Source organism: Trachurus japonicus, chromosome 9 (genome assembly GCF_045865225.1).
Source record: "Trachurus japonicus isolate A0001 chromosome 9, Traja_1.0".
Classification (NCBI taxonomy): Eukaryota; Metazoa; Chordata; class Actinopteri; order Carangiformes; family Carangidae; genus Trachurus; species Trachurus japonicus.
This window is the reverse complement of record NC_140915.1, coordinates 423,730-451,072: the sequence shown is the minus strand read 5'-3', so window position 1 is coordinate 451,072 and position 27,343 is coordinate 423,730. Positions and strand designations below refer to the sequence as shown.

The following is a 27,343-nucleotide window of genomic DNA, read 5'->3' as shown; positions in this document are numbered from 1 at the left end:
GCAAAGCCTAGAGCTCCCTCTAGGTCAAGACTAAGCAAAGTCAGGATACTACATTCCTCCACAGATCATGTGACTTCCTCCCCTCCCCCCACTGCCTGTTCAAAGTTTACTTTCACTTTTGAGCCAGCGTCTTTCGTGGCAGTTCTTTTTCAGCTGTTAAGGTAAGGTAAAAGTTAAAATGTTTGATCGCTGATCAATATGGGCTGTAACTGCCTATCACTAATTACAGACTGTTAGATGGCGTTTTCTCCATAACTTCCAGTGTTTTAAAGTTCTTGTGTGAATGCGTATGTAGTAGGCTGTGTCTCCCAATATGTGTCCCCTGTGTTCCTTGTTTTTATCATGTAAAGCACTTTGAGCTGTCGTGGCCATGAAAAGTGCCATACAAATAAAGCCTGATTGATTGATTGATCATCGATCAATACTGCGTATCACTAATCAATACCAATACTGCCTATCACAGATCAATACTGAACACCTTATGTTGTTATCAGGGTTTTCCTGAGACTTTACTGATGATTGATTTTCCAGTGTTGATCAATGTTCAGCAACAGGTTCTTCACAGTAACTGAGTACATTTAGTGCAGTACAGTTGTGAGGTATTTGTACTTTCCTTGAGTATTTCCTTGTTGAGCTACTTCCTGCTTGTACTGCAGCTCATGTACCTGACAGGTGAAGCTACTGGCCACTTTCCAGCTGCAGGTTGTAGATTAAAAACACTGTCTTTGTGTCCCCACCATTCATGTCTGTGATTACACACAGCAAACACTCTGGGTTATTGATTATTGGACACAAATCATCAATATTGTTCTGAAGAATTTTTTTAGAGCTGCAACAGTTTTACATTTTTCAAGCAGAAATGTTCAGTTTTTAGCCTCAAACACTGAAGAATTCCTTGTTTTCTTTGACTGTAAACTGAATGTTTTTGTCTCTTTGATTGTTGCTGTGGACAAAACAAGACGTGGCCTCAGACTGAGACGAACTTTGTTTCCTGAAATTTGATGGAGCAGACGATGAATGGATTGACAGAGACAATAAGTGAAGAGTCTTGTTCTCTCTCTGAATTTCCAGTGAGTGAAATGACTGAATGTTGTGATAATGAAGCTGTGAGGTGAAATAAGTTTACTACCTACACCGGGACAAACTTTGCATTCAAAGTGCTTCACGTAGCTAAGGTGCCTAACGTGTGAACACCTACAGCCCCTTACTCTTTTTCCTGTTTTCTCCGTGGATGGTTTAATAGGAACTCTTTTTTTAAAATGCAATGAAATGTATTTTATTTTGGCCACAACATGCTTTTAGACAAAAACAGGGCACAAAACAAAACAGCAGTGACCTTGTGCAATATAATCATACTAAAACCATGAGGCAGCTCATTACTGCTGCTTAGTGCCTACCCTCTACAATGCAGCCGTCTGGTCCAACGTAGAAACATGAGTCACAGTTCTTCTACTGTGTAATGTTTTAAATATTTAGGGTTCAGTGGGAGAAATAAACTGCAGCAAAAACACCAGTCTCTCCACTCAGATCTGCAGCTTCATGACGCCATCTAGTGGACTGATAGTAGCTGAGTAACTGATAGTAGCTGACACTGATATGAAGCAGAGGAGAAGAGCCAATCAGTGGAGGAGCAGCTGGAGACATGATGGACATGTGAGCTGCTGTGCACATGAATGATGTGTGTTTCCTCTGCAGGTGAAGCTACAAAGTGTGTGTGAGCTGATGTGGATGTGAGCTCAGCAGCATGGATCAGTGTGAGGACAGAGAGGAGGGAGCCCCTCCCTCTAAGAAATGCAGGACCAGAGGTCAAAGGTCAGAGTTTAAAACAGTCAGACTTTTCTCTCTAAAAGTCAGTTGTTGTGTTTATTAAAAAATTGAAGATATTTTCCATCAGTTTTTCTCCAACATGCAGATTTATCAGTTGTGTTGTTGTTTCAGGATGCAGCAGCAGAAACCAGACTCTCCTGAACCCAGCTGTCTGTCTTTAAAGAGCGACCGGTCAAAGGGAAGGTTCATTGACTTTAAAGGAGGACTAGGTTCAGCTGATCAGATGTAAGACAAAACTAGATTTCAAAGCTTTCGAGTCTCTGTTGAACGTTCTTCCTGTGGAGTCAAATTTCAATGATTCTCCATAAAATCAGAGTTATAACTCGGATACACATTGGCCCTCATTTATGAAACTTGCGTACACCAAAAAAATGGGTGTACACCAAATTCACCGCAAGGATCGGCATTTATTAATCTGAGCGTGAGTGTACGGTACGCACAAATCTCACGCCAGCTCTGACCAGGTGTACGCACATTTGGAACCAGCGTAGAACATGCAGGAAGGAGTGCTGCTGTGTCAAAATGATTATTAAACCATAGTCTAATAACGCAGTGATGTGGATCACATGTTGTTGTTGTTTATATTGATAAAAAGTAGGGCTGTCAAACGATTAATTTTTCTAATCGCGATTAATCACATTTTTTCCATAGTTAACTCGCGATTAATCTCTATTAAAAATATTATATATGGGCTTTGGACTTTCAACACTCCAAGTGTTATAATCTCTAGACAAATAACTTTTAGACCAGACCTAGTAGGCCTAGTACCTAATCATAACACATGATGCATGAAACTCACACAGAATTGAAACGAATTGCATCCAGTGGAAATTGCCCTTTACTTTGCTACGCCTCTGCCTGGCCATGTGCATTTGTTGACAACAGAAGCCGTCAAAAAATCAATACATCGCCACGTGCATTTGTTGACAACGAAGCCGTCAAAAAATCAATACATGGCCATGTGCATTTGTTGACAACAAAGCCGTCAAAAAATCAATGGATGGAGCTGTGGATATATGTTAGACTGTGTATATTTGTGTAGCAACCAACTTGAAGGTGCCTTACCGCCACCTACTGGACTGGAGGTCCCACACTCCAGTCCTCCAGTCCAGCAGACAGAGGACAAAATGGGCCGCGATTAACCGCGATTAAAAAAAATAATCGCGTTAATTTTTTTAATTAATCTCATCGCGATTAACGCGTTAACTCTGACAGCCCTAATAAAAAGATAAAAAGTAGCCCTCAGTCTCTCTCTCTGCCGGGCACCAGGGGGTGGGGGGCTCCGCTACCTGCCCAGGTGCAGCTGATCTCCACGGCGGAGTGTTTTTTTTTTTCTTCCCCGCCACCGGGACCTGTCAGCGGGACATCGGGCCGGTGTTTCACATCCCTCCATCAGCCGAACCATGCCAGTGGTGCTGATGGTCATAAAGTCATGTTCGCAGCAGTAATATGCCAAATGATTTCTCCTCAGTCACTTGTGTTTAGTAAACTGCAGCAGCATTTCATGAGGTCGCTGGGTTTCCTGACGTGGTCGGTGACACGTGCGTCTGCAGCCTCCATCCACCGGGATGACACTTATCAATCACAAAAACTATCAGTCTATCAATGTCCAGATATTTAATGTTGCCGCCCTCTCCCTGTTCAACGCGGTAACGCCAGTAAAGTCCCTCTTCTTGGCCGTCTTCCGTGTCTCCATGTCGTAAAAGGGGCAGGGCGACGCCTCTAAAGCAGGAATATATCGGGGCGTGACATTTAAATGACGCTCGTTTTCAGCCGCCTGATTTATCACCACCACGCCGGTTCTACGCCGAAATCAGCAGCGTACACACTTTTAGTAAATCACACGTGACACTTGGCGTACACTGATATTTACACCAGAATCTACACCAGATCCTGCGCAAGTTTGATAAATGAGGGCCATTGTCCCTACCTGAACATCCACATGTTAAAGGACAAGTGACGTCTTTTACAACCTGGACCTTATTTCTGGCATAAAATAAGGTCATTTACTCACCCATGTAACTTTGGTGTAACTTTGGACAATATTTAGGTCCATTCAAGAGTTTATGAATATAGCCATATAGTGGGAGTGATTGGGGCACTGAAATGCAAATAACACATTATCTGTTATCGTCATCCAGGGTCTGCAGAAAGCTGACAAATATTCAGCCAGGTTGCATAAAACTGCAAAACTTTTCTGTATTCATGTTCCATGTATCTAAACTATTTAACATCAGTTGTGTTGTTGTTTCAGGATCCAGCAGCAGAGACCAGACTCTCCTGAACCCAGCTGTCTGTCTTTGAAGAGCAACCAGTCAAGAGACTGGGGCATTGACTTTAAAGGAGGACGTGGATCAGCTGATCCGATCAGACTCAGGTTATTGTAGAAATGAACCAGTTTGTATGATGTGTTGTTGGACCAGGTCTGAAACCAAAGTGTCTGTGTCTGTTGTGAACGTCCTCAGGGGACATATAAAGTCCATCTTGTATTATCTCTCTGTGCTGATGTTGACTTGACACTGATTCCTCCACAGAGTGGACCAGGAGAGCTCAGAGGTTCCCAGTGGTCAGTCTGCCCAGCAGCATCAAACACACCTGGACTCCATATTTATGGTGAGGACATGTCCAACAGCTGCTGTTACATCTGTTGTGTTCACCATCATCTCCATGCTGCACTTTGACACCAGTGGATTGTCAGTCTGTCAGGTTTTAGTTTGATGCTGTCACTCATAGAGTTTCTGTTCCAGCTGCTGGAGGAGAACATGGTCACTTTTGTGAAGAACGAGCTGAAGAAGATCCACAAGCTGCTGAGTCCAGATTACCCAGAATGCTCAGGGAGTCAGAGGGAGGATGAGGAGGTTTTGGATGGTGAGGATGAAGAGCAGAGGTGGAGCAGCAGAGAGGCATTAGTGAAGATCACAGTGAACTTCCTGAGGAGGATGAAGCAGGAGGAGCTGGCTGAGCGTCTGCAGAGCAGTAAGAGGATTTCTCTAAAGATTCAACATGATGGACAAATGAGACGTTCACTTACATCAGCACATGGAGGGAAACGTGTTCATAAAGTCGTTATTTAGAGGAATTATCATGTTATATTTTCTTATTGGTCTGATTTCTTGTGTTTTCATTCAGAACATTTTGCTGCAGTTTGTCGTTGTAAACTCAAATCTGCCCTGAAGAAGAAGTTCCAGTGTGTGTTTGAGGGGATCTCTAAAGCAGGAAACCCAACCCTTCTGAACCAGATGTACACAGAGCTCTACATCACAGAGGGAGGGGCTGGAGGGGTCAATGATGAACATGAGGTCAGACAGATTGAAACAGCGTCCAGGAAACCAGACAGACCAGAAACAACCATCAGACAAGAAGACATCTTTAAAGCCCTACCTGGAAGAGACCGACCAATCAGAAGAGTGATGACAAAGGGAGTGGCTGGCATTGGGAAAACAGTCTTAACACAGAAGTTCACTCTGGACTGGGTTGAAGACAAAGACAACCGAGACATACAGTTCATATTTCCCTTCACCTTCAGAGAGCTGAATGTGCTGAAAGAGAAAAAGTTCAGCTTGGTGGAACTTGTTCATCACTTCTTCTCTGAAACCAAAGAAGCAGGAATCTGCAGGTTTGATCAGTTCCAGGTGGTCTTCATCTTTGACGGTCTGGACGAGTGTCGACTTCCTCTGGACTTCATCAACACTGAGATCCTGACTGATGTGACAGAGTCCACCTCAGTCAACGTGCTGCTGACCAACCTCATCAGGGGGAAGCTGCTTCCCTCTGCTCGCCTCTGGATAACCACACGACCTGCAGCGGCCAATCAGATCCCTCCTCAGTGTGTTGACATGGTGACAGAGGTCAGAGGGTTCACTGACCCACAGAAGGAGGAGTACTTCAAGAAGAGGTTCAGAGATAAGAAGCAGGCCAGAAAGATCATCTCCCACATCAAGACCTCACGAAGCCTCCACATCATGTGCCACATCCCAGTCTTCTGCTGGATCACTGCTACAGTTCTGGAGAAGCTGTTGAAGACCAGAGAGGGAGGAGAGCTGCCCAAGACCCTGACTGAGATGTACATCCACTTCCTGGTGGTTCATTTGAAACTGAAGAAGGTCAAGTATGATGGAGGAGCTGAGACAGATCCACACTGGAGTCCAGAGAGCAGGAAGATGATTGAGACTCTGGGAAAACTGGCTTTTGAGCAGCTGCAGAAAGGAAACCTGATCTTCTATGAATCAGACCTGACAGAGTGTGGCATCGATATCACAGCAGCCTCAGTGTACTCAGGAGTGTTCACACAGATCTTTAAAGAGGAGAGCGGCCTGTACCAGGACAAGGTGTTCTGCTTCGTCCATCTGAGTGTTCAGGAGTTTCTGGCTGCTCTTCATGTCCATCTGACCTTCATCAACTCTGGACTCAACCTGATGTCACAACAACAAACAACATCCAGGTGGTCTCAAGTGTTTGGAGACAAATCAACACATTTCTACCAGAGTGCTGTAGATGAGGCCTTACAGAGTCCAAATGGACACCTGGACTTGTTCCTCCGCTTCCTCCTGGGTCTTTCACTGGAGACCAATCAGAATCTCCTACGAGGTCTGATGACAAAGACAAGAAGTGACTCACGGTCCAATCAGAAAACAGTTCAGTACATCAAGAAGAAGATTGAAGAGACTCCCTCTGCAGAGAAAAGCATCAACCTGTTCCACTGTCTGAATGAACTGAATGATCGTTCTCTAGTGGAGGAGATCCAACAGTCCCTGAGATCAGGACGTCTCTCCACAGATAAACTGTCTCCTGGTCAATGGTCGGCTCTGGTCTTCATCTTACTGTCATCAGAAGAAGATCTGGACGAGTTTGACCTGAAGAAATACTCTGCTTCAGAGGAGGCTCTTCTGAGGCTGCTGCCAGTGGTCAAAGCCTCCAACAAAGCCCTGTAAGTGTAGAGATAGTTGGATTTATTCATCATTGTATAAAAACACTTCTGTCTTTTCAACAGGACAGAAAATAAATCCCTTTCTTCTTTAATTCCTCATGATCATCTCTTCAGACTGAGCGGCTGTAACCTCTCAGAGAGAAGCTGTGAAGCTCTGTCCTCAGTCCTCAGCTCCCAGTCCTCTAGTCTGAGACACCTGGACCTGAGTAGCAACAACCTGCAGGACTCAGGAGTGAAGCTGTTGTCTGGTGGACTGGAGAGTCCACACTGTAGACTGGAGACTCTCAGGTGAGGATCCATCCAGCTGTTTATCTGATGACACTTGAACACAGCAGCAGGTGTTGACAGAGGGTTGTTGTGTGTGTTCAGTCTGTCAGGATGTCTGGTCACAGAGGAAGGCTGTGCTTCTCTAGCCTCAGCTCTGAGCTCCAACCCCTCCCATCTGAGAGAGCTGGACCTGAGCTACAACCATCCAGGAGCCTCAGGAGTGAAGCTACTGTCTGCTGGACTGGAGGATCCAGGCTGGAGACTGGACTCTCTCAGGTATGGAGAGGTTGCTGCAGCCACACACACACTGTCTGATAGAGGAGGGGGAGCTGGAACATTTTCTATGGCCCCGTTTACACCTGGTCACACCTGGTATTAACATCAGTCTCAGGTGATTGATGCATTGATAACATCAGATCTGATCACTCAGACCATATCCAGAGGTGGTGTAGGCCACAGTGAAGCTCCGCCCACTCCACTGACGTCCTCTGTCTCAGTCTGACTCGTCCCAACACAGTTTATACTGAAGCCCAAATCTCTGAGTGTTTCAAACATGAGCTGTGCAGCTTTCATCAGTCACAGTGATGAACTACTGGGATCAGGAGTTTCTCCTCCTGATGACTTCAGTGTCTCATCATAACTCACTGTTTCATATTCAGTAGAAGAGATCTCAATGATGAAACCAGATGTTGGCAGCTGTGCTCTGAGTCTCTCCAGATGTTTGGATCAGACTTTATTTCAGAGTTGATGAGGAAACATTTCAGCTGCTGCTGGTTTAAAGTTATGGTTGGTAATCATGTTCAGAAACACTTTTTGTTATACTGGGTGAAATGGTCCTTCCATCCTGAGAGTAGTCAATACATTATCTATTCAGAAAAAGGAACAAAAACAATCGGACCTCTGTGGCAGCTGCAGGATAGACAAAACTCTGACCAATACATGCTTTTTGCTCCGAAAAGGAAAAACCGATCAGATGCCTTCATGTCTGGTTCTGCCTATGCCCAATCAAGCTGCCATCTCACTCTCTCGCGTGCGTGATCACAGTCTTCACCCAGGTCCACGTAAAGGTGAAGGCGTGGCTTCAGAGAGAAGTCTGAGGAAAGGGGCTGGGACTTTTGACTTTGTATTTTCAAAATGTGGCCAGATAGAACCGTTTTTCCAGAGTCTCCAACCCTCTCTGTCTGGTCAGATATTGATGATCAATAATCAGCTCAGTCTCTCTGAGATCCTGGTCTTGTCCTGATGAGATGTGTTGTTGTGTTGAGGAGACAGTCAATCACAGTGTGACATCCAGATGTCCTCACTGTCCAGAGGCCTGGAGCTGTCAATCAGAAGACAGTGAGTGTAGTGAACAGTGTAATAATCAGTGTTTGTGGCTGAATGTGTGTGTGGTCAAACAGCTGTTTTCAGACTGTGTGTGTGCTGACTCCAGATCAGATGAAGCCACAAAGTGGCTCCTTAATGAAAGTCTCCAGCAGCTGGAGCTTCACTTCCTTTTCTGAGTCCATGTGCTCTGAGCTGAGCCTGCTTCTCTCTGCTCTACAGTTCCTCTGCTTCCTCTGGACTCTGACTTCAAGTCCAGTCAAAATGTGTGGACAGGTTTGATGGAGCTCAGGACTGGTCCTGAGGACGGCTGCTTTATTCCACATGATGTGACTGATCCCAGTGAGTCAGTGTGTTGCAGCTGATCTGTGTGAAGAGCAGAGAAGAACAGAGTCATTGATCATGATCCTGATCCGTCACTGTGATCAGATGGTTTCTATTAGAGCTCCTTCATCCACTCACTGCTGCTGTGGCCATAGGCGCCATTTACGCTGGGAACGCTGGGGACATGTCCCCACCACTTTTTGTCAAGAACAATTTTGTCCCCACCACAAGGAGGCAGGTAGCAAAGGGAGCGTGCTTCATGCTCTCTCCGCGCCGGTAAAACATCAACTCCACTCGTCTGTACTCGGTTTTCCACACACACACACAGGTCTGTCTCTAGCTCTGTATGTATGGATGTGTGTGTGTGTCTCGTGTGCAGACGCAACTGACAAATATTTATAGACGGACAAGCAACAACTTCATTACCGGTAATCATCATTTTATTTTGAAAATTGACCAGATTCTCTCGCCTTTTCTGTGCCCGACTTCCTGTCTGGTACGATCCGTCTATCCAGCTTGACAACGGCGCTCGCGGCTCGCGTGAAAAATATAACAGACGCCGAACTGAAGCGCGACAGCGGATTGTAGCCTACCGGATGAGACAGCATCCGATATATGCTTAATATGTTTGGGTGCAGGGGCGGATCTAGGTTCATGGGAGATCCGAGGCCCAGCCCAGAGGAAGGAAAGACAAAGATCTGCCTTTTTTTTTGTCTTTGACTGTGATAGGCCTACTGGAAATTTCAACATATCAACGTTAGGTAGACAAAAGCGTTGTCCTGAAGGGTCCACAAACAGGTGTTACATCATAAAAAGAATAAAATATAAAACATGATCATAAGCTACTCAAATAAAAATGAGTGCATGTAATCCTGATTGACATCAGCCTCCCTACCCACAGCATTATGCTTTAAAAAAAAAAGGAAAGAATCTGAATTTAAACTCTATTTGTCTGACTTACATTTACAACTCACCAAAAGTTAGGGATATTTGATAAGAATGTCCCTATAAAAAAGTTCTGCTACAGTGATATTCTATCATGAGGCCTTTTAAGTAGAAGGATGCAATGGTCATTTCTTTATCTCAAACAAAAGCTAACAACAGTGGTGGTTAAAGCCCAACAAAAATCTCAATGTCTCAATAACTTTGTGTTGTCTTGGTCTCATGATGTCACCATGGTAACATGGTGGAGAGGAGAGGGAGAGAGAAGAGGACCGTCAACCGAACCACTAAATCAGATGGCGCTTGTGATTTTTGTACTGTAGTTAATCAGCTTGTTAGAGAACAGCATGTTATTCAATAAGGACTGAAACATTGAACAATTGGACATGTGCATTCAAAAGTTTAGAGAAGGTTAAATTAAGTTCACCTGTAAAGGTTATAGTGCATTTTAGGTGCATTCTGAAATTTAACCCAAAAGCCAAACATCCCTAACTTTTTGTGAGTACTACTGTATCTCATATAATGCACAGATCTATGTGATATGCAGCGGCCTGGCTCCATGCAGCGGCCTGGCTCCATGCAGCGGCCTGGCTCCATGCAGCAGCCTGGCTCCATGCAGCAGCCTGGCATCTGTCATAGTGGAGTCAGGCTGCATCTGACAGCTCAGTGTGATGTAGGCTATGACCAACGGCCTTTATGGGAGGCAGGCTTTTATCTGAGGGAAGCCTTTATTTCTAAATCCCTCCTTTTATTTTTACACATAGCGACCAAGCTCATCGTTCATTAGCTCATCTTCATCTTCTTCACGTGCTTTTCTCCTCGCTGCGCTGTCAGACCTGAGTCTCTGTCTCCGTTACGCTGTATCACTTCAATCCCATTCAAGTCGTATTTTTACAGCGTGTGGCGCGCTGCGGTCCGTCTTCAGTCCATGAATCTATAATATATCCATGCTCCGGACACAGAGCAGAGACCCAGGCCCGACAGTGGAAAGCTGTACCTCTCTGAAGCAGAGGACGAGGCAGCTTCACTCCCGTCAGTCTTCACAGACAGTCCACACATGAGTTTTTTTTGTTTGTTTGTTTGTTTTTCTTGTATTTAGGGCCGGCCTTTTTTTTGTTTGTGTAATGATTGAATACCGGCCATTATTTGATGTAATGATGCGGTATGCTATTATAAAGTAACTTCAGATCACATAATCACTGATAAGTGTGCGTCCCCCTCCCCTCAATAAACAGTTCCGACGTCCGTGAGGCTGCACTTCAGACTGGTGCGGTCAGCGGAGGGAGACTGACATAAACTGCGTTGAGATGTTTTTTGCCCCTACTGTAAAACATCCGGGGCTTGAGCCCAAGTAGCCATCCCATAACCCCGCCCCTGTTCGGGTGCAAAGTCACTGTTAACGAAATCAACATCTAATCTGTCCCTTCACAATAAAGTTTGTAACGTGTCTGTTTGGAGCAGCTGCTGACAGTGACAGTTTCCTCATCACTAAACCTGAGCCACCATCCGATCCTCACTCACGTCGGGTCCACGGTCCAGGCTTCCAAGGGGGGGGGGTTGCATATGGTCATTGTCCCCACCACTTTTCAAAGTAAAGTGACGCCCTTGGCTGTGGCTCCTGTGGAAACCTGCTCACAGCCTCATTCTTCAGCTTCCTGAGGAGTTTTCTTCAGACAAACACAAGTTGTGTTCACACTCAGTGTTTCTCACTAAACTCTCTGTTTCACTGAGCTCTAACAAACGTGTCTTCACCTGTGCCTTTCCTGGTGCATTGTGGGATATCTGGGCTGGTGAGCTCCACCTGTTGTGTCTTCATCTTCTTTGCTGTGACGTGTGTTTGTGCAGCTTGAGAGTCAGAGAGTGAAAGTGTGTGTCTCACACTGCAGTGACATGACATGGAGAAAAGACATGATGAAGTGTTTCCTCCTGGTCTCCTCCTGCTCTGTATCATCACTAGATAAAGACTCCAGCTCCTTCTTCTCTGTGCTCAGTGTTCATCCAGACATACCAGCCTCCATGTGAACACAGTGATAAAACAGTGTGTGTGTGAGAGCCATGTAATGTCCATGTGTGCATGCTGACAGAGAAGGTGCTGCTCTGACCCCCCTCCTCCTTTCAGGGTGCAGCCTGCTGGAGTCCCATGGTTGACACCAGGTCTGAGGAAGTGTAAGTGTGTTTTTACTTTGAGCAGCACATTCAACCATCTTCACACTGTCACATCACTGACCTCATGAGTCTTCATCAAACTGTCAATAACTGATCACATGATCAATAACTGCAGCTGTGTCTTGTTCTCTCCATCAGATTCCTGTCCACTCACAATCGACACAAACACAGTGAACACAACCATCAAACTGTCTGACAACAACAGGAAGGCAACACGTGTGAAGGAGGATCAGTCATATCCTGATCATCCAGACAGATTTGACTGGTATCATCAGCTGCTGTGTTCAACTGGTCTGACTGGTCGCTGCTACTGGGAGGTCGAGTGGAGCGGAACCGTTTATATATCAGTGAGTTACAGAGGAATCAGAAGGAAAGGAGACAGTAGAGACTGTGTGTTTGGAAGGAACGATCAGTCCTGGAGTCTGCTCTGCTATGATGATGGTGGTTACTACGTCAGGCACAATGACAAACGGACACCTATCACCTCCTCCTCCTCCTCCTCCTCCTCCTCCTCCTCCTCCTCCTCCTCTGTCCCTAACAGAGTAGCAGTGTATGTGGACTGTCCTGCTGGCTCTCTGTCCTTCTACAGAGTCTCCTCTGACTCACTGATCCACCTCTACACCTTCAACACCACCTTCACTCAACCTCTCTATCCTGGGTTCTGGCTCTATTCTGGTTCCTGGTTGAGTCTGTGTTGAGTGCATCAGAGTCTCCTCCTGTCACAGAAACCTTCTCACTGTTGAACAGACAGTTCAGTCTCTACATGTCTGTCTCTGTCTCTGTCTCTGTCTCTGTCTCTCACTCACGTTTTCACATTCATGGATTAAATCAGTTGATGTTTTAAACTCTTCTCAGTGATTCTTGTAAACTTCTTCCTCTTCCTTTAAAGATGGAAGCGTCGATTATTACAGGACAAAAACCACGGTGACTTTTACTCAGCTGCTGATGAAGGACGAGGCCTAATATCACCAAGCTAAAAGTCTCTGAGCCGCCAGCGTCACTGAGGAGAAAAACACATTTTAAACACATTCACTGTTCATGTTCAACTTTACAGGCTGTTTGTGAGCTGCTCACAGCTAAACACACACAACAAGAAACACAACTGGAAACAAACATCATGTTGTAGAGACACTGAATAGAATGAATTACATGTGATTTATTTTTCTTTGTGGTTTTACTGAATCAAATAAAACAATGTGAATCAGTTTTATATGTGATGGACATTTCCTGCTGATGTAGAGCAGCACAAAAACCATCAGCTACTGATCCTACCAGACAATGATTTTATCTGTTACCATGACGCTGAGTTCATGAAGTTTGTAGATTCAAATGTATCTTTACTTTGAGACTGATTGTTTTTTATTATATATTTCTATAATTATTACCTAACTGCTGTTTCTTGGAAACTGGAGCCAATTAACACTCATGACTTCATTTTCGTTTATTAGTGATCATTGATTGGTTCATGGATTGTTTGGGATTTGATTGGCCGTGCACATTCCTGTTCGACGACACATGGTTGTATGGTTTCAAGCTGACACAATAAAATATAAAATAAACATGAACTCATGTTGAAGACCATGTTTTTTATTTGGCAAGTCTGACTATAGCAGGTGACAGCAGCTACGAGTCGTTTTGGCTGCTGGGCCGAGTGATTTCAAAAGCACAAGTAGTTCCAAGTATTTGCTTCATGTGTCGTAATGTTACATCATTGTACATGATTATTTCAGAGCGTGGTGAATGTGCAGGTCACAACTTGTCCACCTCCATTGTGTTCACTGGGCAGCTCACGTCTCTGCCCCGCCGATCTCAAAACAACATGCACCGATAATTAAAGGTGATGAACCTGCTGCTATGACTATAGGGAATACGGCAATAGGAGAATTTGCCAAAATGTTGAACTATCCCTTTAACACATCATCAGCCAGTTCACAAACCAGTTCTGCTAACATGAAACTGTGGTCATTAGATGTTAAACCGTATTAATTTGATCCCAGTCCGGTAAATGTCTGAGACGAGCTACGTTAGCATGGCTAACACGGAGCTAACGGGCAGCTAGCCGCTTCAGCAAAGAGAATCGTTTTTTCACATGAACTCTAATACTAACTTGGTCGTTGACGGTCTCATGTTCTTCGGTCAAAACACACAGGAGGGCACACAGGGGAGTCACCAGTGCTCTTGTGGAATATACAAGAAGTTCAATAAGATTTAGACTCATTCAGGAAAAAAAAAAAAAATTACCGAATGGTGATATCAGCTCCCTCTGGTCTGTTAGCACCGTTGGACGAGTCATAGATGCGGTGAAATGAAAACTGACTAGGTTGACTATGTAGAATTACCAGAACAACAACAGAAAAAGAATTCCAGCAGTCGATTTCCAGACCGTTGCTAGGTAAAACGGGCCGTTGCTAGGGACTCTGCTCTGATCACTATGCAGGATATTTACCTTATGTTTCATTTTTACCGTCATTAACAGCAGAATAAATGACTTGTAGCTTGTTACAGGGAGAGTGGAGGCTCTCTGCTGCTGCTCAGAGCCTCAGAGCCTCAGAGCCTCTGCTGTCACTGCTCTCCTCAAGTAACGTGTTTATGACAGATAAGACTACACGAATACACCCATCCTAACATGTATATGATAATCCATTGATCCACCCATTGATTATTAAAAAGGCTTAGTTGGAAACAGACGCATACGACTGAGAGGAGGCAGGAAAACAGCGGAGAACTGAGCCACATGTCGGCTACGTGCAGGTACGAATGGAAACAGAATGTTGACAGAAAGTCATTTTTTGACCCCTAAATCGTTTTCCTGATGGTCACCCAGTGTTGGGGGAGCAAAAAACGCGACTACAATTGATGCAGGCAAACTGGAGTTACCATGGCTACCTGGCGCTAGGGATAACGTTAGCAACAATGCTAACCCATGGGGGCAATTCTTTCAACCACAACAAACACTCAAAAAACAATCAAATCTCTATGGCAAATGACTGGAATCCTTAAAAGACACTGAACTCATATTCAGTGTGTACAATAGGTTATAAACAGTAGAAACTTTGTGTTTTTGCATGTAGTCACTCACCTCAGATAGTCTAACTGTGGAACATCCTGGAAAGACGTTACAATCCGATCGCAGAGCGCCTAGCTCTCCCCGCCACAGAAACAAACACTTTTTTTCTTGTTGTGATGATTCTCTAATGTCCAAAATATCTCCAACTGTTTATATTTGTAAAGAAGACAACTGATTCTCGGAGAAAACGGACCAGATTTTTTTTCCCTCCGACTTTTCCCGAGTGGTTGGATGAAGCTCCGACATGAGGTGGCGTGGCATTCAATTTCACGTTTTCAAGCATAGATACTGACGAGATGCCGCCTTCTGCTAACACGTCAACACGGCGGCCATCTTGGTCAGGGGTTTCTGACTGTGGCAAGGTGAAGAGGGCCCGAGCGGGGATTGAACCCACACCTCCCGGGTAAGAGTCACGCGCGCTTGCCAGTCACCCAAAGGGACATCCCTTTGGCCAAGTAGCCAGGGCGCATGATCAACTGGAGGCATAGTGACAGGAACCTCAACTGTCACATGACCATAGACACATAAACGTCTGACCAGCAGTCAGACCAGTCAGACCCTGTAGAACACATTTCAGTGTATTTATGTGGGTGTCTGAGTATGTTTAATACATAAAAACAAAAATTATTTAAAAAAAATAAAATTTTTGTTGTTGTTGTTGTATCATAAATATGTGTCTGACATTTATAATAAACCAAACAGTTGAGAATGGGTTGAATATTCAGTGAGTTGTGGTGATGTTAATGGTTGATAGACCTCTAGTGCAGGAAGTAGACACGGCTTCCCCCTGACCAAGATGGCGGCCGCGTTAACGTATTCCACTCAATAGAGTTGCCTAGGAATGCGGCATCGCTATGGTTTTCAAGTAGGAGGTTGGGAAAGATTTCCAGTTCCGAGTTGTGGCTATTTATTTCTGCTTTAACAGTTACCTCCATCCTAGTGTGGCCGTGTTTTTGGCCCCGGTGAAGAGGTTGTCGTTCAGACCACGGAGTTTTATAAATTCCTCTGTCTGCTCCTTGCTCCCTACAACAAAACGACATGTAAAGCACATTTCCTGTTATGTCAACAGGTGAAATGATTGTATGATATTAACATTAATAATGATCCTAAGGTTAGCTCTGTATTCAATGCAAACGTTTACAGTTTTACAGCCTAGAAATACAGCGGGACTCACAACCCATCGTTAACGTTATATATCAGCTGCATTCAGCTTTGAGCACAGGAGAGGAGTGAACTGCAGCCTACACAACTTACAACAAGAACTAATTAACCTGATGTGAGGTATACCTACAACACCTCCACAGTTACAATGGGATAGAAGTTACCATCCGAGCTTTAGGCTTTAACGTTAGCCTACTTTTAATAACGTTAACTGAGCTCCTCATATCAACAGGTTAGCCTTAAGCTACAACACGTAGCTGGTCCTACATTCCGGTGGCTATGTATTAGCATTATTAACTTCACGTATTTAACAGTCAAATATGTTATAAGGCCCCTTGAACTTCTGGCGTTAAGCAAAAACTCGTTACTTACATTTAAATGTGTATTTGCTACATGCTACATGAAATAAAAATAAATAATAATAATAATAAAAGAATAAATAACCAAAACCATTTACTACCTACACCGAGACAAACTTTCAAATTCATATTCAAAGTGTTTCACGCAGCTAAGTTGCCTCGTATGTGAACACCTGCAGTCCCTCCACTCTTTTCCGTGTTTTCCCCGTGGATGGTTTAATAGGAACTTTTTTTAATGCAATGAAAATGATTTGATTTTGCCCACAACATGCTTTCAGACAAAAGCAGGGCACAAAAAACAGCAGTGAACAATGAGTCTGTACTTCACAGTTCTTCTACTGTGTAATATTTTAAAGTGGGAGAAATAAACAGCAGTAAAAACACCAGTCTCTCCACTCAGATTGTAGCGGCCCTTGGTTCCCCGAGAAAGGAGGCGGAGAGTTCCATACGGGTGCATAAGTTTATTGTTTATTATTATTATTAAGAAGAAAAAGTTAAACACATTACACTTCACATAGAATTTCCCCAACACAGATTCAAGAAGCACCCAACTTATCACTATAAAAAAAGTAAACAAACAAAACTACATTTTATTAACCCATTACAATATTACTAAAACCTTATTTAAAGAATTAAAATATAATGTGAACGGCATCACCCCAAAACAAAAAATAAAACAAGACATCAAAAATAAAGTAATAGCCCAAAATTCTGATACACACCTTGTTCCACAAACCAAGGGAGCTAATAGAATGGAAGGTGCCGACTCTAACGTCTGTCTCCAAATAACAAAACAAGACCAAACTATAAGGAAAACTGCACCAACACAAAGATTACAAATAATTCTACAAAGAAAACTCACTCAAAAAGCCACGAACATGGTCCAAACAAAGCCAGCAGCACAAACACTGAGCCAGCCAGGGGAGAACAAAGGGAGGATGGTGGAGATGCACACAGGTGAGCGCACACACCCACAGGAAGAGCTGACAGGTGACAGAGGCCTCCTCCCTTTTATACCCCGCTCCCTTGACAAGAAAACTGACCACTAGATGGCAGTAATACACTGACCTTTACACAGATCATGTGACCTCCTCCCCTCCCCCCACTGCCTGTTCAAAGTTTACTTTCACGTTTGAGCCAGCGTCTTTCGTGGCAGTTCTTTTTCACCTGTTAAGGTAAGGTAAAAGTTAAAATGTTTGATCGCTGATCAATATGGGCTGTAACTGCCTATCACTAATTACAGACTGTTAGATGGCGTTTTCTCCATAACTTCCAGTGTTTTAAAGTTCTTGTGTGAATGCGTATGTAGTAGGCTGTGTCTCCCAATATGTGTCCCCTGTGTTCCTTGTTTTTATCATGTAAAGCACTTTGAGCTGTCGTGGGCATGAAAAGTGCCATACAAATAAAGCCTGATTGATTGATGGATCATCGATCAATACTGCGTATCACTAATCAATACCAATACTGCCTATCACAGATCAATACTGAACACCTTATGTTGTTATCAGGGTTTTCCTGAGACTTTACTGATTATTGATTTTCCAGTGTTGATCAATGTTCAGCAACAGGTTCTTCACAGTAACTGAGTACATTTAGGTCGCTTTCACACTAGCCTCGTTTGGTCCGGACTTTAGGACTTTTCAGTTTGGTCCGAACCAAAATTTCAGGTGTGAACACTCCCCCGGACCATGGTCCGGACTTTTGTCGGACCAAACAAGCGGACCATGGTCCCCCAAAAAAGTCAGGACTCGGTCCGGTTCGAAGTGAACCATGGTCCGGTTCGCTTCAGGTGAGAACGTAATCGGACTTTCAATAGGACCAAATACAGGAAGCAAACCAAAACAGCAGTGCATCATGGGATGAAGACGCATGTGTGTTGACAACGTAGTTAAAAAAACACCATGAGTCGAGGCCAAACGTGGGGGAACGAGGAGGTGAGGGCGCTTCTCGAGATATGGGCTGACGACACGGTTTCACGGATGCTTATGGAGACGCACAGAAACAGCGAGGTCTTCAAGCTGTTCAGCGATAAGATGAGAGAAAGGGGGATTGAGCGCACAGTGGAGCAGTGTCGGCTGAAAGTAAAGAAATTACGGCAAAATTACATTAAAGTGCGCGATGCACTCAGGAAGAGCGGTGGCACCAGTGATGAGAAAGAAAAATTCCCGTGGTATGACTTCATGGACTCTTTTTTGGGAACAAAACCCACTAGCAGCCCCAGCAATGTGGTGGAGTCCTACGAGCCGGCAGAGGAGGAAGACGCCGGCTCTAGTGATACTACCGAGCATGTTATGGAGTCAGATAAAGGTATTATTTTTTTCTTCCCGCTCCTGTGTGTGTGTGTGTGTGTGTGTGTGTGTGTGTGTGTGTGCGTGTGCGTGTGCGCGTGTGTGTGTGTGTGTGTGTGTGTGTGTGTGTGTGTGCGCGTGCGCGAGAGAGTGTGTGCGTGTTTCCTCTATTTGCATTCATAAAACAGTGCAAACGATTAATAGACAATGTCTAGAATCATAAGAAAAGATAAAACTAGAAGGCACAGTAGGCTATTAAAAAATATAGGCCTACAATAAAGTGCCCAGTGTTGTAGTTGTAGAGTCTCACAATGTATAAGGTGATTAGAAAAAAAAAAAACATTTTAAATGCATTTCAAACATTGTAATTGCCCTTCTATTCAGTCCAGTGATAAGGGAGGGGAGTGTGTCTATTTAGGCTGTAGACTATGTGGTATGGACAGAGATGAATAGGTTACTGTATAGCATTACATTAGTTGATTACTCTAGTACTCACATGTTATAGTGTACTGAAACATTTTGTCTTCATTAACAGGGGATACTGCAAACTGCTCTACATCCAGTGACACCAATTCCAGCAGGTCTGCTGAGGTTGAGCAGAGCGCAAGACGTGGAATGAGGAGTTCAAAGTGGGCTGTTCCGGGTGCCCAATCGCGAAAAAGAAAAGCAAAGTCAGATCAGGGTGATGGTGGGATACAACGATATATGGCTGAACTACAGAGGCAGCGGGAAGAGATGTATCAGCAGGAGAGTGCTAACATGGAAAATCTCGTCAAAATGCAACAGGAAGCTGAAGACCGTCGGTTCAAGGCAATGCAAGAACAGCAGCAGGCCAACACTCAAATGGTAATGCAACTGATGGGGACTTTTATGAGTGCATTGTTTCCTGCGCAACAACCACGGCCTCCTACCCCCAATTGGATTCCTCCAGGTCCAATGATGCCCCCGAGTACCTGGCCCATGACCCAGCCACCCAACGCACCACCATCCATCACCCACCCACCCATGGCCAGCTCATTCGTCCCACCGCGATCCATGACCCAGCAGCCAATGGGTCATCCCATGTTCACTGAGGGTGAAGCTTCAACTGGCTCACACGGCAACAGTATGCCCAGTACCTCTTCAGTTCTCCATGATGTTAACCAGAGCCAACACTATCATGACTTGTAAGCTTATTGCACTTGCACTGGATCTGTCACTAGTGTTCCTGTTATGCAAAAACAAGTGTTCCTGTGAACCAGGCTTTTTATTTATATTTTGCTTTCTTTATCTGACACTTGTCTGTAAAGCTGTTTGATTAATCCAGAATTTAAAGTTGTTCAAAGATATATTATTACTGTTGTGTTTGCTAAAAGATGACAGGAGATTCTGAACATTTCAGTTTTATATATTATTATTGTCATAAGTGTTTTATAAAAGATGACAGGAGTTTCTGAACATTTCAGTTTTATATATTATTATTGTCATAAGTGTTTTATAAAAGATGACAGGAGTTTCTGAACATTTCAGACTTTATTTTACACCCCTCATGAGAGGTGATTGATCCCTTGCTTAACAGTTTGAACTTTGTTACCTCATAATAAGCATATATTTGTAATGCATACTACATTGTTTGATATAACATTGTAACAATAAACGTTTTCTATGGAATTGTTCTCCCTTGGCCTAATCTTATGGATGACAAATTTTTACTTCAGAGTTCCCAGTGTCCAGTTAGGATGTCCTTAGACAAAATCAAATATCACATACCATTTTCAACCAAATAACTCAATATAAATATTCTGACAATATTGTGGGATGACTCTGGTTGCTTTCTGAAAAATATTTACACAGTACGAATGAATACAGTACAAATTTTGATTAACAGTCATCAGTAATGTGGATATAATGACTAGTGGATCAACACAGGTAGAACAGTATGGTAAGTTCAAACAAAACAATTACAACACTACAACGCATACAACCTTTAAAACCATACACAGTATTATGTTATCCAAAAACTAACGATGTAATAACATCTCTCAATATGATGTAATATCAACCTGCCCCCCCCCCCCCCTCTCTCTCTCTCTCTCACCTGTCTGTCTCCCCTCTCTCTCTCTCTCTCTCACCTGTCTGTCTCCCCTCTCTCTCTCTCTCTCTCACCTGTCTGTCTCCCCTCTCTCTCTCTCTCTCTCTCTCTCTCTCTCACCTGTCTGTCTCTGTCTCTGTCTCACCTGTCTGTCTCTGTCTCACCTGTCTGTCTCCCCTCTCTCTCTCTCTCTCTCTCTCTCTCTCTCTCTCTCTCACCTGTCTGTCTCTGTCTCTGTCTCACCTGTCTGTCTCCCCTCTCTCTCTCTCTCTCTCACCTGTCTGTCTCTGTCTCACCTGTCTGTCTCCCCTCTCTCTCTCTCTCTCTCTCTCTCTCTCTCACCTGTCTGTCTCTGTCTCTGTCTCACCTGTCTGTCTCTGTCTCACCTGTCTGTCTCCCCTCTCTCTCTCTCTCTCTCTCTCTCTCTCTCTCTCACCTGTCTGTCTCTGTCTCTGTCTCACCTGTCTGTCTCCCCTCTCTCTCTCTCTCTCTCACCTGTCTGTCTCTGTCTCACCTGTCTGTCTCCCCTCTCTCTCTCTCTCTCTCTCTCTCTCTCTCACCTGTCTGTCTCTGTCTCACCTGTCTGTCTCCCCTCTCTCTCTCTCTCTCTCTCTCTCTCTCTCTCTCTCTCACCTGTCTGTCTCTGTCTCTGTCTCACCTGTCTGTCTCCCCTCTCTCTCTCTCTCTCTCTCTCTCACCTGTCTGTCTCTGTCTCTGTCTCACCTGTCTGTCTCCCCTCTCTCTCTCTCTCTCTCTCTCACCTGTCTGTCTCTGTCTCTGTCTCACCTGTCTGTCTCCCCTCTCTCTCTCTCTCTCTCTCTCACCTGTCTGTCTCTGTCTCTGTCTCACCTGTCTGTCTCCCCTCTCTCTCTCTCTCTCTCTCTCACCTGTCTGTCTCTGTCTCTGTCTCACCTGTCTGTCTCCCCTCTCTCTCTCTCTCTCTCTCTCTCTCTCTCTCTCACCTGTCTGTCTCTGTCTCTGTCTCACCTGTCTGTCTCCCCTCTCTCTCTCTCTCTCTCACCTGTCTGTCTCTGTCTCACCTGTCTGTCTCCCCTCTCTCTCTCTCTCTCTCTCTCTCTCTCTCACCTGTCTGTCTCTGTCTCTGTCTCACCTGTCTGTCTCCCCTCTCTCTCTCTCTCTCTCTCTCTCTCTCTCACCTGTCTGTCTCTGTCTCTGTCTCACCTGTCTGTCTCCCCTCTCTCTCTCTCTCTCTCTCTCTCTCTCTCACCTGTCTGTCTCTGTCTCTGTCTCACCTGTCTGTCTCCCCTCTCTCTCTCTCTCTCTCTCTCTCTCTCTCTCTCACCTGTCTGTCTCTGTCTCTGTCTCACCTGTCTGTCTCCCCTCTCTCTCTCTCTCTCTCTCTCTCTCCATTTGTGGGGATGTGACAGTAGTTGTTGCTGCATAAATGGTGGCCTTGAAAATCTACATTTCAAAATATGCACACAGTGCATTTCTAATGTGGCGACCCTGGTTAGCTTGGTTGGGATTCTCTGGCTCAGCTTCTCCATCCTCCTGATCCTCTTCATCATCTCCTGGTTCTTCTTGTCCCTCATCAATAAATTCTTCGCTGTGGATTTCACAAAAATTGTGTAAAACACAGCATGCTGAGATGATGTATGGGACAAGGGAAATGTGTGCATCACATCTCTTTAGGACACATCTCCATCTGCCTTTTAGCCGCCCAAAGGCCCTCTCCACCGTCATTCTTGCTTGACTGAGCCGATAGTTGAAGCTTGTTTGCTCAGGTGTTATTCCTCTGCCCTCGGGAAATGGCTTCATAAGCCACGGCAACAGGGGATAAGCAGCATCTCCAAGAATGACCAGAGGCACATCCACTCCCTCAAACACCTCAGTCCATTCTGGCAACAATGTGCCATTTTGGCCCCGTGTGTACAGAGATGAGTTGGCCAAAACTCGGGCATCGTGCACCTTTCCTGGCCAGCCTACATTGATGTCCCAGAATTTGAGTTTATGGTCCACCACACCTTGCAGGATCAGTGAATGGAAACCCTTGCGGTTATAATAGTCAGCAGGGTCATCAGCTGGAGCCAGGATTCCAATGTGTGTCCCATCTATTGCCCCTGCCACCTGCGGAAACCCCCATCTATCACGATAGCCCTGCACTATCCTCCGAAACTCTGCAGTAGATGGGGTCTTGATGTACTGAGGTTTCATGATTGTGTTTATTGCTGTCACAACTTCTTGTGTGATCCTGCAGGCAGTGGACAGGCCGACACCAAACAAGTGTGAGATGGATCGAAATTCCAAGTTGGTTGCCAACCTCCACAGACATATTGCAACTCGTAGCTCCACAGGGACAGGATGTCTGTATGGGGTGGTCTGGCATGTCAGGCTGGGCCGCAGGATGTCACACAGGTGCAGAAAGGTGCTTCTCTTCATGCGGAAATTGGCTACCCAATCAGTGTCAGTCCAGGTCTCACTGATGTGTCGCCACCAGCTACAGGGGCGTGGTATGATCCACATGCTCCTGTAGAGACACAGAGCTTTCATATAATTTGTTTCTAATTTATTTATTGATTAATGGTGGACATCTGTAAGTAACTGGCTCATAGGGATGGGTATCATTAGGATTTTATCAATATTACTTATCTATATAGCCCACTCTTTGCTGGTTTATTTGTCAATCAATATTCTCATCATTTGTTTTTCATTACTATATAATTGCTTTTAAAAATGTTTTTTCAAGAGAACAAGAGGATGAGATTTTTTAAATTTGGAATAAATGTTTATAGAGCAGCAACAGTAATATTACAGCAAAGGCATTATATAAACTCAATCCCTCACTGGAAACATTAAAAATGTCAATAAAATATCCTGACATCAAAATATTGGGTGAAGTTTAGAAAAAATGAGGAACACTGACATCAGTCTGTCCTCTGTTCCCCTGCTGTTACTGATTTGATTCACTGCCGGTAGGTGCCGCTACCAGCTAGGAGGCAGAGCGTCTGTGAGCGCTCGCAGCCCGACAGAGAGGAGGAGGAAGCTGACGCGTTAACCAAAGCGTCGGAAACCTCGGAAACTACCGGCAAAAGGACTCGTTACGTCGGAAATCAATACAGTCTTTAATGATTCATATCCCATCCCTAGGCCTACTCCTGGTTAGAAATGACGTAGGCTAATGTTGAAAACATACCTCACTCGTCTTCTGTGTAATAAATACGCAGAAAACATATCATAGGCACCCATAAGGGCCCGCCTCCTCCTTCGGTAACGTGTCCTCAGGATCATGTCATGGCCCACATATCTCCATCTATCCTGGTTGCAGCAGCATATCAATATAGCTATCAAAGCCAATGCTATACGCTGCTGCTGCTCCATTGTTGTTGTTGACCGAAAGTGATTTTCCCTGGCAAATCTTCTGACCAATAGCTGAACGACCTGTAGACCGCATGTCATTTGTTTACAAAAAAAGGTACGTTTTGACAAAGGACAGTGTGAACACAGACCGGACCAAAACTTAATTGCAACAATGTATCATTTCTTCCATCTGGTCCGGACCGTGGTCCGGACTTTCAGGTGTGAAAGCGACCTTAGTGCAGTACAGTTGTGAGGTATTTGTACTTTCCTTGAGTATTTCCTTGTTGAGCTACTTCCTGCTTGTACTGCAGCTCATGTACCTGACAGGTGAAGCTACTGGTCACTTTCCAGCTGCAGGTTGTAGATTAAAAACACTGTCTTTGTGTCCCCACCATTCATGTCTGTGATTACACACAGCAAACACTCTGGGTTATTGATTATTGGACACAAATCATCAATATTGTTCTGAAGAATTTTTTTTAGAGCTGCAACAGTTTTACATTTTTCAAGCAGAAATGTTCAGTTTTTAGCCTCAAACACTGAAGAATTCCTTGTTTTCTTTGACTGTAAACTGAATGTTTTTGTCTCTTTGATTGTTGCTGTGGACAAAACAAGACGTGGCCTCAGACTGAGACGAACTTTGTTTCCTGAAATTTGATGGAGCAGACGATGAATGGATTGACAGAGACAATAAGTGAAGAGTCTTGTTCTCTCTCTGAATTTCCAGTGAGTGAAATGACTGAATGTTGTGATAATGAAGCTGTGAGGTGAAATAAGTTTACTACCTACACCGGGACAAACTTTGCATTCAAAGTGCTTCACGTAGCTAAGGTGCCTAACGTGTGAACACCTACAGCCCCTTACTCTTTTTCCTGTTTTCTCCGTGGATGGTTTAATAGGAACTCTTTTTTTTTTAATGCAATGAAATGTATTTTATTTTGGCCACAACATGCTTTTAGACAAAAACAGGGCACAAAACAAAACAGCAGTGACCTTGTGCAATATAATCATACTAAAAACATGAGGCAGCTCATTACTGCTGCTTAGTGCCTACCCTCTACAATGCAGCCGTCTGGTCCAACGTAGAAACATGAGTCACAGTTCTTCTACTGTGTAATGTTTTAAATATTTAGGGTTCAGTGGGAGAAATAAACTGCAGCAAAAACACCAGTCTCTCCACTCAGATCTGCAGCTTCATGACACCATCTAGTGGACTGATAGTAGAAGTACAGCAGCTGATGGCAGCTTCCTCTTCCTCACTGCTGTGTGACTGCATTCAGCTGACACTGATATGAAGCAGAGGAGAAGAGCCAATCAGTGGAGGAGCAGCTGGAGACATGATGGACATGTGAGCTGCTGTGCACATGAATGATGTGTGTTTCCTCTGCAGGTGAAGCTACAAAGTGTGTGTGAGCTGATGTGGATGTGAGCTCAGCAGCATGGATCAGTGTGAGGACAGAGAGGAGGGAGCCCCTCCCTCTAAAACCAAGAGCCAGACCACAGGTCAAAGGTCAGAGTTTAAAACAGTCAGAAAGACTTTTCTCTCTAAAAGTCAGTTGTTGTGTTTCTTAAAAAATTGAAGATATTTTTCATCAGTTTTTCTCCAACATGCACATTTATCAGTTGTGTTGTTGTTTCAGGATGCAGCAGCAGAGACCAGACTCTCCTGAACCCAGCTGTCTGTCTTTAAAGAGCAACATGTCAAAGGATGAGGGCATTGAGTTTAAAGGAGGACGTGGATCAGCTGATCAGATGTAAGACAAAACTAGATTTCAAAGCTTTCGAGTCTCTGTTGAACGTTCTTCCTGTGGAGTCAAATTTCAATGATTCTCCATAAAATCAGAGTTATAACTCGGATACACATTGTCCCTACCTGAACATCCACATGTTCAGGGCCGGACTGGGAGACTTTTTCAGGCCAGGAGTCAGTCATGTAACCAGGCCACCCTGGCCTTGCCCACACGCGCACGTTCACGCCCACACCTACATGCATTGGCACGCATGTACACGCACATGCACGCACGAACACACACACAGCGCATTCCAAATAGAAGTTCAAATATGGGACCTATGTACAAACTAAGTTAGGAATATACAGTAACTTTTGTGTTTGGGGCCGGGCTGGTAAATACAGTAACACCACAATCCTCAGCAAAATCCACTAACACACTTACTAGAAGAGAATAAAGGTTTAACGCAGTGCCAAGGTTACATAAAAGTCATATCACGTGGAATGTCAACGGCCTCTTTGGCATATATTTTTATAGCCTACAATATAACCTAATAAACAAAGACAACAAAGTCCAAATCAAACAATAAATCAGCTATGAGGGTTAACCCTAACCCTAACCCTAACCCTTTGAATACATGTTCACAGAACATGCACGCACTGATAGACGCAATGTATAATACAGTCCGAGAGTATAGTTCCTAAGCAATCACATAATATTGACTCATATTCTAATAGGGCTGGGATACATAACAGCAAGTCAGCAACAGACAGCAAAATTCAACACCACTAGTGCTTAATAGAATGGCAGCAATTACCGTATTACAAATGAGAGCCATTTATGTCAAATGGCAATGCCTGTTGGTGTTATGTCTGCAACTTGCATGTTGTTGCTCTAGAATTGATTCTGTACCTTCTGCCAACTGGTCTGCACTGGCTTCTCCTGAAGTACCAGCAGGACTCATGTCATCACCATCACCACCTTTGAATAGCAAACATACAGTGTTTTTCCATACACTATAGTTAATACAGTAAGATAGTGTAGCCTATGTCTCACTTAATTTGCCCTTGTATTCATATACATAATAATGGAATGATAACAATAAAAAAGTGGCTCGTTTAATTTCATGGCCAGGGCCTATAGCCTACTGTGTAAAAGTGTAGCTACAGCCTCAAGGACCCATGTCCCTGGACCTCAAAGCCTTCTGACAAGAACCAGTGTTTTTTTTTTGTTGTTGTTGTTGTTTTCTTGTTTTTTTTAGATAAATTACTTGCAGAGGTATCTTGGCTGGGGGTGGGGGGGGGTGAATAAATTTGTCAACTTAAGGCATTTGGCCGCATCCTCCTCCAGCGCCTTTCTTTTTCTCTCTCTCTCCCTCTCGGCACCGCCTTTTCTTTTTTCTTTTTTACCCGGGTTGGGGTCCATGGTTTAATAGTCGAAGCCTCGACTCTCCCTCTCTGCTCGGCGCTCGCTACACACACACCGCAGCTACAGCAAGTACCAGACACACCACAGACACACCCCTTCCTCCGCACACTGTCTGTGTGGTTGATACGGACTGTTGGGGCGGGTG

At 44.4% G+C, this 27,343-nt stretch overlaps 2 protein-coding genes across 2 annotated transcripts in view; both read left to right on the top strand.

Annotated features, from left to right (window-relative positions):
- The window catches only part of LOC146980434 (protein NLRC3-like), a 34,202-nt gene extending 21,578 nt beyond the window's left edge, over window positions 1-12,624 (top strand). Inside the window, exons 5-6 of the mRNA XM_085785659.1 lie at window positions 11,730-11,776; window positions 11,915-12,624. Of these exons, the coding sequence (XP_085641785.1) occupies window positions 11,730-11,776; window positions 11,915-12,474 (607 nt within the window). The 3' untranslated portion in view covers window positions 12,475-12,624. The remainder of the gene's footprint in view (window positions 1-11,729; window positions 11,777-11,914) is intronic.
- LOC146980435 (uncharacterized) lies at window positions 105-10,901 on the top strand. Its single transcript, XM_085787888.1, has 7 exons — window positions 105-161; window positions 960-1,070; window positions 1,696-1,812; window positions 1,939-2,052; window positions 4,362-4,440; window positions 4,575-4,803; window positions 10,846-10,901. Exons 3-7 carry the CDS (start codon window positions 1,745-1,747, stop codon window positions 10,899-10,901), a joined length of 546 nt encoding a protein of 181 aa, XP_085644014.1. The 5' UTR covers window positions 105-161; window positions 960-1,070; window positions 1,696-1,744.
- Window positions 12,625-27,343: the final 14,719 nt, after the last annotated feature.